Raw genomic sequence first — 21456 nt, forward strand, 5'->3', positions numbered from 1 at the left:
TCTACTTAATTCTAAAACTAGATAATTTCCAATACAACTGTCATAACATAATACATCGTGGTATTACTGGACATAGAATTTATGACAAAATCTAGCTAATTTCTATAATTTATTTTGTAGAGGCAAATCCCAAAATGAACTTGGATATAATAATGGGAATGATGGAATGTTAAAAAATTAATGCATGAGTGAACTTGGATATAATAACGGGCATTTGGCCTGAAATTTTGAATTGGGGCTGTTGAGTGTTAGAAAATGCATATTTATAAAGGAGAAAACCATCATTTTACATTTCAAGTCTTACTAACAACCCTTACTTTTATGTATTTAACCTTCTTGTGATTTAATTACATGTGTTTTATTTTAATTAAGTATTTTATGTATTTTAGGGGCATCATAGTCATTTCACAATAAACGAGAAATCAGATGGCAAAACGGACATCACTTTTGAACTCAGGACGGTCGAAAACCTTAGGATGAGCATAAAAGGAAAAATGGCACTGTTCACTTGTACGGTACTATTCACGTGTACGGTACTGTATACGTTACTGTTCACGACACTGTTCACATAGACGAATGATGACGTGGCATTGACCGATGATGTGGCATTGACTGATGAGGTGTCACGATCCTGTTGGACTAAAATTCTTATGTACTGTTGATGGTGACGTGGCAGCATATCAGTGGACGAAAAATCTCGCGTACGGTGCATGCATCACACAGGATTATTTTCAACCAAACCGCGTTACTGTTCATCCGGGTCAAACCGTGTTACTGTTCATCCGCGTGGTCAAACCGTGGACTGTTGACTGATGACGTGGCGCAATCCTGAGCGTCCAAACTGTTTTTAATCCGATGGCCATGATTTACTCCATGTATCTATAAAAAGGGGGCCTCTCCCCCCTAATTTGATATCTCTGAATCCATTTTTGGGATCCATTTTCTGTAATTCCCTCTCCATCTTGTATTTTCTTCGTATTTTAATAAATTTCCATTTTGCCCCTAGTTCAATTATGAGTGGCTAATTTTCTTTCAAGCTTGGGTTGAAGGTGAAGTCTCAACATGTGTCATGGGCTTAATTTGGTAAATTTATTTTCTCTTCCCCTCTAGCTTTTGTGGATGTTTTGACTTCTCGTCGACAAATAATACTAATCTTGTCTAGTACCGCCTTGGTTACACCGGCCCTCTAGTACAAGGTTATTATTATTTGGCACGATAAGCCCTTAGCACCATATTGATTAGAGCGTGGTTCATGAGGTGTGGATTCCCCCCTCATGATTTAATTGGCATTAATACGGATTATTTAGCCCATGATGCATGTTGATACGGATCCGAATACCCAAGTACGTCAATTTAATAGATTTTCTATTCAATTTATTCTCGCCATTTCAATTCCAATTTTAGAATTTATTCTTGCCATTTTAATTTAAGTTTTTGCATATTTCAAATCATTTCCACCATAAATCCAACCACCCATTTACAAAATTAATTCTATATATAATTAAAATCCACCTCCTCGTGGGATCGACACTCAACACCATTGATCTATACTACAATAGATTCGTGCGCTTGCGAGTACATTAAAATTTGCACAACAGGGGCCATGGGTATTGGAAACAAGGGTAAATTGCTTTGCCAACTGCAAAGCTATGACAGAGTATGCAATGCTTAGCTAGCAAGTGTATTTCCTCCAAAGAAGAAGCATGTAGCTTACGGATTCAAGTGTAATTGTCAAAGAGGCTAGAGACATCAACATATTTGTTAAAAGAAAATTAATTAATTTTTTTTATATTTTCGATAAATTAACAAACAGTTTAAATTTGAAAATAGAATAGAAATAATAAAAATATATCTCATGGCTCATGGCTCATGGCTCATGGGCACAAGTATTCTTAAACTATCTCTACAGTGTTTATTACATCATGCATTTTGACCATGACTAGCGAACAAACTTCATGTGTTTTCATGTTTTTTTTATTCTTTTATTGAATGACGTTTCATATTTCAACAACGAATCCAATTACTTGTGCAATTATTTCATTATTCTCCCTTTTTTTTTATGAACAATGCAGAATGAAATTCAAAAGATTATTGCCAATCATGAATCTACTTTGAGAGTAGAGTTTGAATTCAGCCAGCTGGTAGTTTGAATTATCCCATTATAATTTTAGATAATCGGTTATAGGTTTGATCTAAAAATATGGATAATGATGAAGAGGAATTTGACCAGCTTGTTTGTGTAACAACTGTTTTGATGCATCATTATTATTTGACATTTATCCATAAGGAGCCTTGTATGACTTCTACTCAAACAGGGCATAAATGGTTGATAGAAATACTTGGTGGAAATGTAAACAGGTGCTTTAACATGTTCCGAATGAATAGTGATGTATTTTTAAGATTATGTCACCGATTTAGAAGAAAATTATCGGTTAAAGAGTTCAAGGAGAACATGTGGCGCTGAGATGTTAGGAATGTTTTTGTATATACTAGGACAAAGTGTAGGAAATCGGTCAACAATGGAGCGGTTCCAACATTCTGGTGAGACTATGAGTAAATATTTTGACAAGGTATTAGATAGTGTGTGTCATATGTCCGTAGATTTGATAAAACCATTGGATCCTGACTTTATTACCACTCCCAAAGAGATATCTGAAGATTTAAAATATATGCCTTACTTTAAGGTAATTGACAAAACTAATTTAATTTATTATTTTTCTTTTACAAACCTAACCACTTCATAAAGTGTAATGGTTGTATATAGCTTTGATATGCAATTCATATTTGCAGTGGCTGGTTGGGAAGGCAGTGCCCATGATGCAAGAGTATTTCAAACAACTATTACGAATCCTGCATTCAATTTTCCAAACCCTCCTCCAGCTTTGTGTTTCTAATTTTTTTTTATATACTTATTCAATTGATTAGATTGTGTTATTTATTTTTGTATTTTTTAATTTTAAGAAAATATTATTTAGTGATGCAGGATATTCAGAGTTATGTGGGTACTTAGGACCATATAAGGGTGAAAGATATCACCTTCCTGAATTTCATAGAGGTAGTCAACCAATGAGTTATAAAGAATTGTTCAACTACAAGCACTCTTCCTTGAGAAGTGTTATTGAGCGTACTTTTGGGGTTTAGAAGAATACATGAAAGATTTTACGAAATATGTCAAGCTATCCATTCAAGAAGCAGGTGAAAATAGTTATTGCTACCATGGCCTAGCATAATTATATCAGAAGATATTCACAAATTCATGATCATTTTGATGAAATGACGAATGAACCAAGTCATAGTATTAGCGAACATATTGCATCTCATGAAGAAAATTATGAAACAATTGATAGCACAACTCAAGATATAATAATCTTGAGAGATGACATTGCTGTGAGTTTAATGGAGGCACAACAATAGAAATATTTATACGAATTTTGTAATTAATTAAATTTTAATTTTATTATATTTTGTTGTTTGATTTTTATTAGATATATTTGGTATAATAAATACTCGATTAATCATATCATGTACAAACCAAAGTAATTTGGAGAAGCATATAATCATATCATGTACATTGCCCTGTTGGCATTGTCAATAATAATTATTTATAATTGGCCCCATGATATGTTTTAAAAATTATTTATTACAACTTGTGCAAAAAATTAAATTTGATTTATTAAATATTAATCTAATATGTAAAGTAATAAATCATAATTGTATGTCAATATAATAATTCAAAGAATGAAAAATAATTGATTTGTTAACAATTAAAAATAATGTTATTTAAAATTAATTATTACAAATATTATCTACTCCACAACTATTAAAATTTACCAAACACCACCAATAGTTGTAGTTTAAAAGTTACAGCACATTTACCAAACACCATCAGCAGTTGTAGATTTTAAGCTGCATCACCTTTATCAAACACCATAGCTTCTACTCCACCGCTGTAGCTTTTACTACACAACAGCTGCAGCTTAAAAGTTACAACACCCCACTCCCAAACACACCCTATGTTTATTGGTTCATAAAAAATGTTCTCTAAAGTAATTCATATAGATAATTTTATATTTAATAATTTTATTGAAATAAGGGTGTATAGAATGAATTTTAGAGTACAATATAAATAATCCTACGCTTTCATTATTTTCCCGAGATACTGATTAATTAAAGATAACAACCGTGTGAATTTTATTTATATAGAAAAGAATATTGAATTGTCATTATTAATGCAGGAGGATTGAATATATTTTAAAACACAATTTTTTTAAATTCCAGCAGCAATGCAATGCCGACGGATGAAATTGCCATTTCTTCCAGCTGCAAAGCCAAAAGCTTAATAAATGCTCAGATTCCATGCCACCAACAAACCAATTGAATTATATATCAGAAATTAACCAAAATTCATGTGACAACACATTTTAGAATTTGTTTTCTTCTACAAATTAGGCTAGAAATTATCTTTGTGATACACTTCATGAAACACTCCACTAGCTACTCTTTATTAAATATAAAATGTATCAATTAAAGTGTGCATTTACTCTTATAATTAGTAAAGAAAAACGTGTACAAATGTTCAACGGACATAATTGTACGCCTAGAGGATTTATAAGGTGTTTTTTACTAGAGGAGTCGTTGAATGAGCCTAAAGGAGTGCGAATATTAGAGATATCATAAGCATCAATTGTTTTGGGGTTTATTAGAGGTGAAAATTAAATCTATGCATCTTATTTATAGATGCTGAGTAAGCAGTTGAGGGTATATATGGATAAAATAAAGAAATAATGGGCATGCTTATTGTTCAAACATGCGCCAAAGGCCCAGGAGCTCACAAACTTAAAAAGACTGAAATATCCCTACCTTCGGAGGGAGAACTCCAATAGAGTTGTGCCATGTGGCAAGGTGACGAAATTACCCCGACACAGTCCACATATAACCGCTTAAGGTTTGCACTCTAAGGCCAGGTTCAAACACACTCGCTAAAAAAGGACCATGTCTTCTTCAACCTGAAGCACAAAGACTAACTTGAGCGTCGATGAGCGTCTAAGTGTAATTTCTATCCACCTCTAACCTCTGTATCTTCTCGTTAACCTCTATGTGAATATGAATGAACGTAGATGACCAGAGAATCAAGCAGCTCTGCTGGTACTAGAGTGACAATATTTATCCCAATGAATTTCTTTGAAAATTCTAAGCAACAACACAGAAACCTTCAAAAGACCTAACAGCTATATAACTCAAGACTTGGAAGGTTGATGTGATGATATACTTGAAAAAGAAGCATGTGATAATTAAACAATAATTAAAATTAAACTCTACGAATGAAAGTTGCCAAAGCAACCTCTCAGCCTCAAGAAACAGCCATGCATTTATTTTTCGAAAATGAAGATGTCGGTGAAAATTACGTGTACACGACGAGTGAGTGAGATCTTCACAAAATGGTTTTTGACAATCCTCTGATTTGGTTTATTACGAAACATTGCCTGAACCACAAAAGTTGAAAAATACCTGAAAATAAATTTATTCTGTAAATGTTCAATTCAGCACATATACAAAGAGGAGAAAATTGGTTAACATTAGTATCCTGATATATTTACTATAGCAGAAGAAGAAGCCATTGTTTGGTCAGTAATGTTCTTTCAGTTGCCTGAAAGCTATTTACAGAATCCTCTTAAACAAACAAAGACAACGAAGGAATATGAAAAACTGAATTTTTTTTTTCTCACTTTTGCAATCAATTTCTTAGTCATACAATCCTTCGTGCTCCCATACGTCCACTAGCAAATCAACCATTTCCTGTCAGTTAAATTTCCAATTAGCAACCAAGCAGCTAGCTTCACATAAGCTTAAATAATTTACCGCTGGCTCTTGTACCGCAATGGGAAGTGTGTTCGGAGAGGGAGGCATCTTTTATGCGCACCCCAGCTCCCAAGAAAAATAAAAAAATGGAAATTTCTAAAGACACCATGTTAGGTAGAAACTTACAGAGAGAGGGATAGGCCTGGGAAAAGGATTTTTGGTCCCAAGTAAACTTTCATAAGTTGCAGGCCAACTGCTAAGAGCCAAAAAGTCTAAAGTGCTGAGCAAGAAAGTGAGAAAAACTAAGCAGAAAAACTAGCCACAAGGATATTGCTTGAGAAAGAGATATGACAGTCAATGACTAAAATACTTTTACTATTCTTTACTCATTTCTCCTCACTTGATTCAATTTTTTGTGGTCACAAAATATGTTTCATAAATCAATCAAAGGAAATATAAATACTATGTACACACAAAGGCAATGCAGTATTAGTAAGATGAAAGTATGCTGTCGACTCAACCGAATTGCCGGACAGAAGCTTCAGAAATGAATACAGAAAAAGCAGTAAAGGTAAGCACCTTGATTTGGATTCCCAACTTTGTTGAGTTCGATTTTCTGACTTGCTACTTCCAATCCACTGCATTCTGACCTGATTCCAGAGAATAAGACCTGCAATTAATGTTATATCAGCATCAGCATCTCTAAATTTGATCTAACAAATCTAATATCACGATCAAGAACACAGCCAAACTATTGTGACTAAAACATCTTGAGCCAGTGTCAAATAATTAGAGCCATAAATTCAGTATCCAAACAACTATAAAACACTTTAACCCCAGGTACACAATATCACAGAAGATACACAAGACAAGCCATATTTTGCTAGCAATTTATCAGAATAGTAAAGATAAAATAAAAATAAAACTTGCCATGATTGACAAAATCAGAATTGCTACTGGTGCCACTACAGTGATTGAGGGTCTGGTTTGATGTACTGATGGATGAAATACTTCTCTGAGATTGAACTGCGCTGTTTTCCAGATCACATGTGCTTGTGCTCCAAAAATCATCAGATATGCTAGGTTTTTTCACTGCCCGCCCTTGAATTCGCAATCCCTTTGTCGGCTCATCCACAGCAATGATTGGTGTGGACTTAGTGCAGCACCCAAAACAACCACTGCGCTGTTACAATCGGATTAAACCATATACCCAGATACAGTAGGTACTCTACTAGCAGCAAAGCTATTCAACCGTGGCGGATGGTATTAAACTTAAAATTCTGAGACCATATTGGACAACATTGCATGATACAAACTCATTAAAAATCATTTGAAAAGGCATCAACAACAGCAAGACCACAACCTTGTCTAGGTTCAAGAAACTGGATGAACTAGATGACAACAAGAACCAGCACCCATCGAACTAACAGAAAATTTAGCAGCCAGCTACTTGCTAAGAGTTCAAGAGCAAGTGTTCAAAACGACTCCCACACATCAAGAAACTGAAAAATGAAGAAAAATCAGTATCGAAACCGAATGAAGTAAAGGATTAGCTCAACTTCTAATAAGTAGCTCGCTCAAAACAAAGAATAAAAAGAGTAAGTTAAAAATTATCAATTCATTAAATGCTTAAAAAATTGAATCATCCTTCTATAAATAGTAAGATCAATTAAGAAACCAAAATAAAGTCAAACTTGTAATTGTAAATACACAGCACACGAGTCAACGCAACCTTTCAGTAGAATTAATACCGGAAACTATTCAAATACCAAAGCAGCAGATTCACACCGTCTCCATCAAAATCAAGCGAAAATAAACAATTGATTGAAGAAAAAAATAAATAGGAATCCGATTACTTACCCCATGCAAGCGAGAAAGTGATCGATCCAAGTGTAAGGAGTCACCATATAACAACTCTGCGTGGAAACTAAGAACAAATCTCTGAAATTGAAATACAATTATAATAATAATAATAATAATTCTGTAGGGGTGCGGGATTAATAAGACTTTGTCTTGTCTGTGTAGACTCTGTTTCGTTTTATCCTCAAACTTAAAACAGCCCTTTTATTTATTTATTTATTTATTTATTTGAATTATTGTTGTCGCTATTGCTGTTGCGGTTCTTTCTTCCACTTGCGACATTCCTGGTGCCTATTTGATGGTTTAAAAAACCCGTGGTGAAGCGATTGGTCGATGAATTGTGTGCGGTAGCTTGCTTAACTTGCAGTAAAGTAATTAATTAAAATAACTTCCAAATCCTAAACTACCGACAGAATCACTGATATTATATGTTATTGAATTTGACGACGAGGATTATCCAACGTGTATAACAAATAGACATTTATTATTTATTATTCTTTTCTCCTCAGTAAAAGTCCAGTCCAGCATACTATTTTGGGTTTTGAAAATCAAGTTCTGCTGCACCTCGTGGACTCACAATGGGCTTCGGAACCAGCCCAGTAGCAAGTCCATCTACGACAACAGGCGATGTTAAACGGAACGTGTCGGTGCAGGTGAGCAGAATTTTAAACGAAACAACGTACCATCACAGCCGATTGCCGGTATCTTATTTATTAGCAGTGGTAGTATGTTACGTACATGTCACCTAAAATCAAAGAGTTACAGAATGTAAAACAGCTGAGCTATCATGAGCGAATAATCAAAGCATATTCATGCCAAGGCAGCAAAATTTTTTTATTAAAAATATTAAATTAAATTTGTGATCTAAGCTAATTTTCTTGATTGAACAGCAGATGCAAGACTGGCCCTCCATCATAGATGATTGATGATGATGTCTCATCGCTTTCTGGCATCAGAGAAGCCAACCCCACCCTGAAGTTGTGATTGGGTACAATCTCTTGCTTGACATTCGTCTCCGTGAATCTGCAAAAGACACCAACATGCAAATTAAAATAAACGGCTTTTTTTTAATTCTGATATAAATTATGAGCACATCAATTGATTAACTTGGGGTATTAGCTTCTGGAGTGTCCGTATGAAACTATGAATTATATGCCTGCCCAAGTAAGAAGAAAGTTACAAGGTAACAATTCTAAATCACAAATGCTTGATGCAAAGCCCTATTCTGGAGTGATATACTGAGAATATGGGATAGTAAATGCGAAAATTAATTAGAAGTTTGTTAAAACTCCTGCAAGATAAAAAATGATAACCAAACTCTTTCAAAAAAATTTGGTGAAAAGTAATAGTACGAAAATTGTATCTATCAAAACACTAAATTGGACTCCCAACTCCATGATAGATAGACGACTGTTCTGACAACAACAATGATCAGGTGAACATTCACATGTAAGAAAATGCACTTACACACTCACATGTATGTTAAGGATTACCAAGATGCTTATTCTATTTCACAGATCTGAGGAGGGCTATCAATGAATGCAGGGAAAGATAATGCATCTGATTACTTACGTGGAAGTGAGTAGTCCTTCGTTTGGGAATGTTGACATGCCCTGTCGTTGCTTGTGCTTAGGATTTGCAGAGCAAATTACAAATATATGTCCACGACGTTTAACTATCTTGCAGAACTGGCACAGCTTCTTCACGGATGATCGAACCTTCATGGTTACTGGAAAGTGGAAGTTAATTAGAGCCATCAAAATACTCTCTCTCTCTCTCTCTCTATGTGTGTATATATATATAGAGTCATTATCTAATCAGGATTCCCCTAAGAAAGTTAATGAAGATGTCAATAAGTTCATCATATGTTTAATCCGATGGAATTAAAATTTGATTTCTTGTGCTTCCAATCCCACATTTTCTTCCCAAAAAAAAAAAAACTTTGTATAAACAGGTCAAGTGATCCACAAAAAGGAGCAAAACTTAGCAATCGATTACACAAGACTCAATTTGCCTTGTCTAGCTCTGGAGACGATAAACAATTATAAACAGCTGAAAAACCCTGCGGATATTGGTATTGCAAATAATTCATCAAAGTAGCCATTTCTAATGAACGAATTCTACCGCGAAACAGATTTTTCACATAAAGCAAATTGACTTGCAAGACCCCACAATTGCAACTTAAAATTTTCAATTACAAAAATATAAAAATAAATTCATTTTCTCTAAGACTCTGACTGTGTGAATACCAAAAGGTGGTGGCTGGTGAATGCTGTGAAGCGGCGGCGGCATCAGCGGTCGAGCGAGCGTTGAGCGAGCAGCGGTGGCGTCCATTCACGAATTGCGGCGGCAGGAACAAAGAGGCGGCTGTGGCGACGGCGAGAAGGATTTTATTACGGTGCTCTAGGTTCACGCCGCCTTTCGGTAACACTTCCTATAATGGTTTTTAAAAATAAAATGAAAAAAGTTGGACTGTTGGCAGTTAGGGATGACAATTGTCTTCGTAAATCCACCCAAATTAACCAGTTAAAATTCACCTGTATAATTTTGTGGATTGTGAGTGAGTTTAGTATTAAAAATTGAAATCCGCATTACCTTATGGGTGAGTTTAGCATTATCTAAATATTTGGTGGATACTTACATGAATATCCGTCAAACCTAGGAGTGGGCAAAATCGAGTTCGGATCAACCCGATCGGGTTTCGGGTTGAATGAAAATTGATCCGAACTCAACCCGAACTTATAACCCGACTCGATCCGATCCGAATATAATTCGAGTTGAGTTCGGATCGGATCAGATGCGGGTTAGATGCGGTTCGGGTTAGATCTTGAATCAATTTGGATTATTCGAGTCTACTCAGGTCGGATACAATTCAACAATACATAATTACCTATTATTAACAACCACCAAATACCAATTAAATATTAATCTTTCACACATAATATATAATATACATCTATAGCATCACTGTCGAAGGCTCAAAGCTTGCAAAACCCAAAGTCAACAGCCAAAATTCGGGTTGCAGCTTACCAAGTTCGAATGGGTGTTGTCGGGTTTGAATAGACCTTTAATCGGATTAGGTGATTGTGGAGGATTAGAGACATGGAGGTGGCGCAACAGATCTAGTACTTCGTAGTAGTAGATCGACAGATCGAGTACTTCGTAACAGTAGATTGGCTTCGGTTGGCGTCGAATCTTAGTGGTTGCTGCGTCTGGCGTTGGATCTTAGCTTCGGTTGTGTGTGTGTTTGTGTTTCGTTTATTTGGGGGAGGCTGGGGGTTGGCTGTCGTCAGTGGGCTGCAAGTGAGGGAGGTTGTGGGTGGTGGGTGAGTGGCCGTGTACGTGGGTTGGTTGTCGGCAGTGGGTTGTTGCTGCTGCTGTGCTGCGTGTGCTGTTGTTAATGTGTTATTTGTGCGTGTTTGTAATCGTTTGTGTGTGTGTGTGTGCCCTTTGTGTGTAGTTGCAATTGTTTGTGTGTGTGTGCCCGACTTGTGTTTGACTTTGTGTTTGTGTGTATTGTGAAATGTGAATATGTTGTTTGTGTGTGGCGTGTGTGTTTAGATTTAGGTTTTTTTTTTAAAGCAACCCGATCGGGTTTCACCATTTTCATCCGATCGGGTTTCTTTTATAACTCAATTCGATCCGAACTCGAAATTTTTCTGGTCGGATCGGGTATTTTGTCAACCCCTAGTCAAACCCACAACTTTTTTTCTCCAATATTTTTAATGTAATTTTAATTGAAAAAATAATTTAATCTAAAAATATATCAATTAAATAAATGTAAAGTACAAACATGTCATGTGTGGTGTGTGCAAGTTGCAACTCATAACCTAACCTGAAGGAAACTCAAATGATTTCTTTTTTACCTGTAAGCAGCAGCTACAAAACCTAACATTCCAAACTATTTCCCTTTCACCCATGAGTACTAGCCTCACACCCATTTCCCTTTCACTCGTGAGTCGCAACCACACACCCATGAATTTTTTATGGCATTTGTGGTTATTTTTATGGATTTATATATTTCATACTTAAATTTGAGAATTTGTGTTCGATTGATGTTGAAATTTTAATTTTTTATTTACATTGATTAAATTTAAAATTGAGTATGTTATGTGGAGTTTTAGCTTATTAATATAAATTTACATATTAAATATTTATGATTTAAAATGTGAAAACCTACAAAAAATCTGTTGGATACCATTACGGATTTGGTAATTGTCAAAATATGCAGAAGGTGGGTTTTCTTAAAAAATTAAAGCCTACAACAGGTGCAGGTGCGGGTTTAGTAATTTAAATTTTGTACAAATGCGGGTTTGATAATAGCAAATCCGCTGCGGGTGGTGCCAATTATCATTCCTAGTTGGCACCCTTCAATGTTCTCTTATAACCCCTTTTGGTTCTTTACAATTCCACCCTTGATTGCATAAAGACTTAAGAGTAAAGAAAGAGTACATGAAGAACCACTCGGTCAAATGTCGATGATGAGCATATAATATATACATGTTTTACCCGTAATTATATAATTGTTAATTATTTTTATTTTTTTTAATTAACTGAATTATTTTATTGAACAGGGAATAAATTAGAGATTATGGATAAAAAGAGAATAAAGAAGTTCATTTTGCAAAGTAATGAAGATTAAATTAGAAATTAATTGAAAGACATGAATTAATAGAAGTCAAGAAGATAAAAATTGTAAGGCAATTTCTTCAAATAATGAACGGTGGGCATGCATTTAGAAAACAAAGATTTAGTGATGGAAATTGCATGTGCATGGCAGTTGGCGCTATATATTATGGAAAGCAATTTAAAGGGACCCGTGATTTGGCTTTCGAAAGTGGAAAGAAATTGATGGATTATGGTGTTGACAAGTAATGGTGGCATTAATTAGAAAGTTTGATTTTAGAATTGCGAAAAGGATTGGAATTAGAATCCAAATTGGATTCAGCCAATAAAGCATAGAGATTTGGCCAATAATTGCACGGTCATGGGGCATTATTATATAAAGCTCGTACATTAGACAATTGAAGGAGGGAGCGTTCGACAGAGAGAGAAGAAGTAGCAGCAATTTAATTTTTCATGGTTGGTTTTATTTATTTTGTTGCTCTCAATTAAAATATGTCTAATTAATTTTTTTATCCTAAGATTAAGAATGAAACTATATTCAATGAAATAATTATTATTTTTATTTAATTAATTCACTGTACATGTTCTTAAAAGTTTATGGTTTTTATTTTACATGATTAGTTGGATGTTATTAAATCTTTTCACTAATTCTATCAAACATGATTAGTTGGATGTTTTTAAATCTTTTCACCAATTCTATCATGCATTATTGATTGTTAGGATTAATATCTTACTAAATCTATGCTTGGATTTGGATCTCTGAAGTCTATATAAGATTACCTTTGACTCGGTGTCTTTTATTAAATTGTTTACATAGAGTGTTTAGGAAAACTTTGACTATTTGTTATTTAATATGTTTACATGAGATGCTTAGATATTATACTATTAACGAGAAGAAGAACCTACACAAGATTAATATTAATGAGACTTAATTTTTATATCCATGAGATGGCATAGATTGATTTCGAGTTGTCACTCTAAAATTAAGGATTAATTAACAATCAGATAATTGCTAGTTGAATAGTGGTGGATTCTAAAACCTTGATAACATTTGTCTTATTGAATTTCCATAAACTTTATTTGTTTTCTTAGTTTTATTAGTTTTATTTCTCTTAAAAACTCAATTTGCTCAACTAGGTTAGGATTAATTAATTTTAGATTTAAATTAAACTTTTCAATTTATAACAAACCATGTGGGTTCGACCTCGTTACTACTATTTTATGTTTAGATTCGTGCGCTTGCGAATATATTAAAAATTTTCACAACAGCCCGAGTGGCTATAACCACTCTCTCACAACTATGATTTAATTTCTTTCCTTAAATTTAAGTGAATGTAGTATTCTCCCTTTTAAAATGTGAGTGGAGTTGATGTCCCCTAAATATTAGAGAACTACTAGTCCCAGTAATTGTCCGATTGTAAAAATTAGTTATAATCTCATATAATATGAATTGTAATATGAATAATAGTCTCATGTAATTAAAAAAAAAAGGAAAGAAAGAGTACATGAAGGCTTATTATACTTGCTAGAAGTCTTTAATAATTCACTGTATATCATGAAATTTCCTTTTAGTTTCAAAACTCGTTATCAACTAGTAGTCATAGTCAACTGGTAGTCATAGGGGAAGTTGAACAATAATTTGATTTTGATAAACATTCTTTGAACTTCTATATTTTACATATAACCTACTAGAGCTAATCCAACGGCAAACTCACTACACAATAAGGAAGAGATCTCAATAAATTAAGGTTACTTTCAATATTCATAGAGTGTTACAAGTGATTATATGATTTTTAAATATTTTATTGAGGTATATTCAGAAAAGGGCGGGATGCCAATAACTCCACTTAAAAAAAAAAAAAGAAGAAGAAGAAGAGGCCCGTCTTACAGTAGAACTCATTCTCAAAACTGGGCCCAAGTACTAGCACTTGTATGTTATAAGCCCGTGTTGCCATTACAAAACCCTTCTTTCAAATTGAGGTCCGCAATGATTCATAGGTTGGGTTGGATAAACTGGGCTACTTTGCGCCGTATCCCACAGATAGGTAGTAGGCACTAGACATCCTTCCTGAATTACATAAGTCTAAAAAGTTGCAATGGGTTTTATCCACCACTAGGTAGTAGGTAAACATTTTCTCAATATTAGTCAAGAGTACATCATTAAACACAAGCATTTTCTCTTGCCCCTAAAATCTTTCCACATCTTAGATATTTCCAGCAAATATACTTCTTCCGTATAGCTAATTCCGAGAGTAATAACTTGGAAATCGACTAGTAGAAGAATTAAACCGAACACTTAAAGCATGCGTTTTTAAAATGTGACCATGGTAACATAGATTGAAATAAAGCAGCAACGCCAACAAAACATCCAAAGGCAGCACAAAAATCCAGCACTATCAGTTGATTATAACTTCAAAATAATCCGATTTTTATGATCTGATCTAATTTCCTTGTTTGAACAGCAGAGATGCAAGACTGGCCCTCCATCCATAGATGATTGACCATGACTCATGCTTTTTTGGTATCAGAGAAGCCAGCCCTGCTCTGATGTTGTGATTTGGTGCAATTTCTTGCTTGACATTGGTCTCCACGGACCTGGAAAAAGATACCAACAAGCAATATTATGACAATAAATGGCTTTTCTTTCAGATAAATAGATTATAGGCTCATTCAATTGGTAAGCTCTGGTTCTAGCCTTCAGGGGTGTCAATGAATAATCTTATGCCTGTCCAACTAAGAAGAGAGTCACAAGCATACAATTATAAATCATAATTACTCCATGGCAATTAACATTTTGAATCGTAAAATGAAAAAATGGGTAACAAGTGCAGCAGGCAACACAAAAAATTGGAATTCTCTTAAACCTACTATAAACTAACAAATGATATTCAAACTCTTGAAAATTTATTGGAATTCTCTTAAACCTACCATAAACTAACAAATGATATTCAAAGTCTTGAAAAATTGGCCAGTGCAATAGCATGAAACTCGTATCTATCAAAACAATAATATTTTTGACTCCATGATAGATAGACCACTTTTCTGACGTCAATAATGATCACAACAGCTCAAGGGAATATCAACGAGGAAAGGCCTGGAGTAATAGTTATCCTGTAAGAAAATGCACTTACACATGCACATATATTGGATTATTACAACGCTTGTTCTAATTCAGAGCTCTGAGAAAAGGACTGTAAATGAATACACAGAGAGGGGGGGGGGGATGGATCAGATTACATACGTGAAAGGGATTAGTCCTTCATTTGCGAATGTTGACATGCCCTGTCGTTGCTTGTGCTTCAGATTAGCAGAGCAAATTACATACACACGACCACGACGTTTAATTATCTTACAAAACTCACACATCTTCTTCACGGATGATCGCACCTTCATTGCTACTGGAAAATGAAAGTTAAGAAGAGCCATCAAAAGTATATTTATTATATCTAAACACATAAGTGGTCATAATAGTTTCAATCAGAGTCAACATAAATCGCTACTCCCTTTACACAAAATTCTTATAACCTATAGAAATTTAAACAATGCGCTACAAGTAATAGCATAAAACAAGTTACAAAAGATGCCAATAAAATCATCACTTGTGAAAAGAATAGTTACAAATTCTTATAGAATAAACAAACAAGTTCAATTACTAAAACAAAAATTTGAAAAACACTCACACTGATAGTCATCATAATGCATAAATCATGAGAATTCGTTTATACTTGAGATATCATCAGAAGTTCAGAACCCAGGTGGAAATTACAAATTTAATAAATATTATCAAATTATATATATATATATATATATATATATATATATATAAAACCCAAGCTGCGAGACAAAAAAGATATCCAAGTTTCCAAACACAACTGTAGAATTTTATTTTCTCACTACCACGAAAGAGAATAGAAGAAATGCAAAAGAACTCAGCACGCCGCTGTTACCAAATAGAAATTCGATCTAACAAAATGAACCGTGCAATGATTTATAATAATTTGCGTACAATCAAGGAAGACAAAAAGAGCAGGAAAAACAAAACATTGGTACCTGATTGGAAAGGCTGAAGGGAAGACTTCCAAGCACTCAACAAACAAACTGACACACACTTGCTCGCTTAACTTTCCCCAGCGATGTGCGCCTTTCCCTGGCAGTGCAGTGGTGGAGTTTAGGGTTATATTTGGGCTGGGTCAACTACTGGCTCAAGCCTGTCAAGGCCCATTCAACTTCAGTTAGAGTTAATTAGGAATTTGGAAAGGTTGTCTTACCATTACTGGGGATTAACAATGGACCCGGCCCAAAACTAGTAACCCTTTTACTTTTTCCAAAAAACAGAAAAAAATGCTAACACTGTAACACATTCCAGGAGTTTCAAGATTCCACGTTTCATGTTTGTGGTAGTCATTGAGTTGGATGGCAAGTAGTTGATGTGATGAATTTTTTTGAATTATATAATACCATTACTCATATTACAACTCATATTATATGAGAATATTATTAATATTTATAATCAAACAATTACTGTTATTAGTTTACATTAAATCATATACAGCAGTATCTAGTTCTACTCTATTAATGTTTCGAAATGGAGAAAATTATCTCTACTCATAATAGAGAAATAAATTAAATCCTTCATAATATTTTTTGTGGGAGTTCAAACTGCTGCGATTGTGAGGGAGTGGCTCTGATTTTGGCTGAGTGATTGAATTGCAATGATGAATTAGTTTGAAAATAGTGAACTAGAAGCATAATTTAGTTGACAAATATCACATTACTTTCAACGGAATAGTTGAAATAATTACTTGACTTTTTTTTTAACTTAAATCATGATTATATTTTTCATTTATTTGATCCATTCAATATAATGATTTTTTTTCCACTTAAAGTCAATGGTTTGCATTCAGAAATTAAAAATTAGTATTCAAGTAGTCATTCAAGTAGGTACCGTTGGATTAAATAGATTCTATAGATGAAAAATTAATAATGATTTTAAAATATTATATCATGTAGCAAGAAAAAAAATAATGATATATCATTTTACAGGATTACAAGGTCAACTAATCTTCTAAATATCTCATTTTTAATTTGAAAAAATATTTGCTCATGAGTTAAAAGTAAACAACAAAAACCCCTAACACAAACAGAAAATACTACAACTGACGTACCGAATTTGTAGGCCAATATAAAATAATAAGGATCACTTTTCTTTTCTTTTCTTTTCTTTTTTTTTAATAAACAGTAAATTATAGACGTTCAATTCATCAATAAAAAAATATGTTCGAGAAGTTCCAACATTCATCGATGATGGCACATCAACTTGCGTAACGACCACTAGTAAAGTTAACTTGTATATATATATATATATATATATCACTCAAATGGATCCTTATCTTCAACGGCCGCCCACTATTAACACTTGCAATTGGTGCAAGAAATTCAACTTACCATGTTTGGAGGTAGACATGGCCGTCGTCACCCACCATAAAGACACCTAATTAATTAAATTTTAAAATGACAAACAAATGAAGTCATTTACCCTCACTATGTTATTTTAACAATGATCAATATTCGTTAATGCGGTATCAAGCCACATACATAGCTGGGCAAACATGGTTGACGATTAAACCAAGCAAAGATGTCGTCATTTGATTGCTTGTTTTTTTAATGAAGAGGAGGAGGAAATGCTTTCTTTTGTCAATTACACGTACCTGATGATGACATGACGACCAAGGATTGAGGCAACACGAGGGTGCGTAAACATTATTGGTGGCCTTAATTTTCTATTATTATATGGTTGTTTAGGGGCCTAATATATGCTTTAGTTAAGCTAAAGCATTGGCTCCTTTTTTATTTATTTTTAATTAAAAGGAGCATAAATAAATATATATATATATATATATATATGTGTGTGTGTGTGTGTGTGTGTGTGTGTGTGTGTGTGTCTTCATGGACCACTTAGAAAAGAACAATAAATTTCTTAGGGATAATTTAACTATTGTGCATATATTACATGAGAGTTTTGTAATTTTAAACGTAAAAAGAATGTTTGTGTTAATCAGTTGAATTAACTGGTAAAATCTTTAATGATGTAACAAAAAATGTGAGGTGGTGTATATAATAATTAAAAGAATATTAAATTTTTACAATATGAAACATACAAATTTTGAAGTTTTAACATATAAGACTATACGTTCTATGATGTTTCAGATAATTATAAATTATTGTTATAATAATGGCTATTATTTTATGATTTAGAGTAGAAAATTGAAGAGTAGCAAAGCCTTTATTAAAAAAATAATGTAAAGTTTGGTGAGGTCACGAGGAAAGTGAATCCACGAAGCATCAAACCATAAGATTTGCTTGCATATGTAATGTAAGCTTTACTGTTGCGGTGATGAATGATGGAAGCGTGTTCAATGGATGCGTCATGTCAACGTGGCATCGACCAATTGGGGCTCGAACCCTTTGCCCTAAAATCAAGATGTCTTTGAGTATGGGGCCAAAGAATCAGATCAACCGCGTGAGATTATGTCACCCACGCCCAATGATGAGGCTAGGTTAGTAATTAATTGACTTACACACGTTATAATTACTACTAATCCGTGGTTAGGTATAGGACAATCAAAAGCTGAAAAACAGTTTATTTATTTGTAGGGGAGGGGGGGGGGGGGTTAGATTATGTTATCATCTATGATCATTTAATTATTTTATATGGGGTAACTTTTTAATTTTGAGTAATAACCTAAGATTTATATATTACATATAATATAACATAGCATGACTCTAGAGAGCGGTGATTTCATATGGGATTACTGCGTATTAAATTATCATTAGTAGAACTATAGAAATAGAGCCCATAATACAGAGAGTGGTGATTTGATATGCGATTGTCACGTATGAGGTTGTCACTGGTGGAACGACATAAATAGACCCCGTAATGTACATAGTGGTGGTTTCATATGGGATTGCTTGCGAATCAAATTATCCTTAGTAGACCCCATAACACAGCTCCACACCACCGCCTCACGCTAAATCATTTGTTTTATTTTCAGAAAGTGGCATCGGGCAACAGTCAAAAAGAGGAAAAAAAAGGGATGTGAAAAGAATCCACTGCAGTCTATTGTCGAAAGTCGAAACATATCATCGAATTGTAGGTGGCTGGTGGCGCTTTTTAGTGAAGTGTTTGTAGAACTGTTAGATGTAACCATTCTTTACACATCAACTTCGCTAGTGATTTGATTTGATCAAAAGGATCTTTCCTTATCTAGTTATCTTCTTGTGTAGATCCATGTCGGATTCCTTCACGATTTCTTTTTTTTTTTTTTGGGTTTTTTTTGTTGGGGGGGGGGGGGGGGGGGGGGGGGGGGGGGAAGTTTTTTTTAAAAAAACAATAAGAGTAAATGAGGAATCAATCCCTAATTTAAGGCCTTCTAAGATTGCTGAAGCCTCTGCAAAATCAATGTCTCCAAGAAAAAAAGGTTTATTTGCAGGCTGCAGCAGCAATTTTCTTCCCCATGAAATCCAACTAATCCATGATTTGTATTGAATTTAAGCACACGCCCGAGGCTGGAAAAGACAAAGAAATTAATGAAAACAGGCTATGTATCTTTTTTCCTTATCATTGCTCTATGAATTAATTATGCTACTAATCACGACGCCATTTAAATCTTAGAACAATTATAATCTTTTAGCAACAAATATGACGGTTCAATTATATCCGACTAGAGATGTCATATTGTGAGGGCTGTTAAGTTTAAGAAACAATCAAATCTAATTTTGTGTTCCAAAAACTCATCGGCTTAACACTGAATTTTTTTTAAAAAATATTTTTTCGATTTGTGATTTGGACCAAATCCTGAGAGGACAATCGCCACCCGTCATGGCCATCCTTGTTTATGCCTCGTGAATAAGACCCATAGATAATTTTCGAATTATGGTCATTGTAAAGTTATGCAAGTCAAGACTGAACAGACAAATACATGATGTAATATCGCTATATTGTAATGCAATATTGGAGAAAAAGGGGCAAAAAAAAGAACTAGCCGTGAAAAACACTTCAATAAGAAACTAATATTTATTTCTTCTAGGGGACCTTATTGCCGGCTTCTTTTTGTGCTTTTCTTTCTTTTCTTTTTTTTCCCCCTCTTTTGTTCTTTTTCTTTTCTCCTATTGGATGGGATGATAAATGATTGGTCAAACACTCAAAATGGGTAGGTTGGGGTAACCAACTTTTCTGGAATTTGTGAACCTGCCTGATTGAATTTAATAAAATAGTGAACCAAACAAAATATATATATATATATATATATGGGAAAAATATGGGATACAATATGTGCCCACATGCAACATAAAAGGGGACTACAATATCCACAAAAATATAAAAGAGGCAAGGAAACTGAAGTGGTGATAAAAAGATTCTGCTCCAAAATCGATGCAACCCCAACGAAACTCACTGTTGCCCATACTATGTTCTAGAGGCCTTACTTTCTGTTTTGCTAATCACACCAACAGCTGCTCAACACGTGTCCACATAAAATTCTTTTATTTGGAATCAGCCACTTTATCTCATTGAATTAAACAAAAAGGACATACAACAAAAGCAACTCTGAAGTCCGAATACCCACAACTTGACTTTAAAATCACGTCCCTTCCCATTTGTTGACCCAATTCAATAGTAGAACATGACTTGAGACTTATTGAAGCGTTGCAAAGGGTCCTTCACTTAGCTTTGAAGGAAAAATAAAATAAAATAAATAAATTTGGGGGTTTTTGTTAAGGGAATTGACTATTGAGTAGTAGCCTCTCTATAATTTAATTTTTAAAAATGTATGGATATATTGTTGTAGAATAAAAGTTTGTGGGCTGAGAAAGCAAGAATCATGTCACATGGTTCTGTTCATACTTTGCTAGAACGTACCCAGACATTAACATGTGAGGAGTTAGTTCCACACTTCCAAGAGAAGATAATACGCATGGAGATTGCTTCAAGTTGCAGGGTCGCAATATGGATGTATTGTATTATGATGATATATAAAAAGAAATTGAAATTTAGTTTCTTAATTTTAATTTCACATTTATTATCTCCGTTGAATTTGGAAGGGCATATTTTTCTACTTAAGATTTTATATCATAGGAAAATTATCATTTTACTACCAAAGTTTTACTGACATA

The 21456-nt window shown here is 34.1% G+C and overlaps 2 protein-coding genes across 4 annotated transcripts; both read right to left on the reverse strand.

Moving 5' to 3' along the window:
- Positions 1-5566: 5566 nt before the first annotated feature.
- Positions 5567-8080, reverse strand: LOC18054511. Of its 3 annotated transcripts, none has more exons than XM_006450858.2 (5): positions 7660-8080; positions 6730-6977; positions 6379-6469; positions 5986-6079; positions 5567-5796 (listed from the first exon to the last, which is right to left on the reverse strand). In XM_006450858.2, exons 1-5 carry the CDS (start codon positions 7704-7706, stop codon positions 5743-5745), a joined length of 534 nt encoding a protein of 177 aa, XP_006450921.1. In that variant the 5' UTR covers positions 7707-8080; the 3' UTR covers positions 5567-5742. The 3 variants fall into 3 exon arrangements, with proteins under 3 accessions (XP_006450921.1, XP_006450922.1, XP_006450919.1); XM_006450859.2 differs by having other exon boundaries at positions 5986-6055; positions 7660-8079; XM_006450856.2 differs by having other exon boundaries at positions 5986-6052; positions 7660-8077.
- Positions 8081-8528: 448 nt separating this feature from the next.
- On the reverse strand, positions 8529-10117 carry LOC18054512. Its single transcript, XM_006450860.2, has 3 exons — positions 9909-10117; positions 9232-9388; positions 8529-8682 (listed from the first exon to the last, which is right to left on the reverse strand). The coding sequence occupies exons 1-3, from the start codon at positions 9991-9993 to the stop codon at positions 8529-8531; spliced, it is 396 nt and encodes a 131-aa protein (XP_006450923.2). The 5' UTR covers positions 9994-10117.
- Positions 10118-21456: the final 11339 nt, after the last annotated feature.

This window comes from Citrus clementina, unplaced genomic scaffold (genome assembly GCF_000493195.1).
Source record: "Citrus clementina cultivar Clemenules unplaced genomic scaffold, Citrus_clementina_v1.0 scaffold_1, whole genome shotgun sequence".
In the NCBI taxonomy this organism is placed as follows: Eukaryota; Viridiplantae; Streptophyta; class Magnoliopsida; order Sapindales; family Rutaceae; genus Citrus; species Citrus x clementina.

Coding starts and splice junctions, on each gene's coding strand:
- LOC18054511 (XM_006450858.2), bottom strand. CDS start 7,706: ATGGTGACTCCTTACACTTGGATCGATCACTTTCTCGCTTGCATGGG. Junction 6,978..7,659: donor CACTTTCTCGCTTGCATGGG/GTAAGTAATCGG, acceptor GTAACAGCGCAG/TGGTTGTTTTGGGTGCTGCA. Junction 6,470..6,729: donor TTCTGATTTTGTCAATCATG/GCAAGTTTTATT, acceptor CATTAATTGCAG/GTCTTATTCTCTGGAATCAG.
- LOC18054512 (XM_006450860.2), bottom strand. CDS start 9,993: ATGGACGCCACCGCTGCTCGCTCAACGCTCGCTCGACCGCTGATGCCG. Junction 9,389..9,908: donor TCACCAGCCACCACCTTTTG/GTATTCACACAG, acceptor TCCACTTTCCAG/TAACCATGAAGGTTCGATCA. Junction 8,683..9,231: donor GAAGGACTACTCACTTCCAC/GTAAGTAATCAG, acceptor TGTCTTTTGCAG/ATTCACGGAGACGAATGTCA.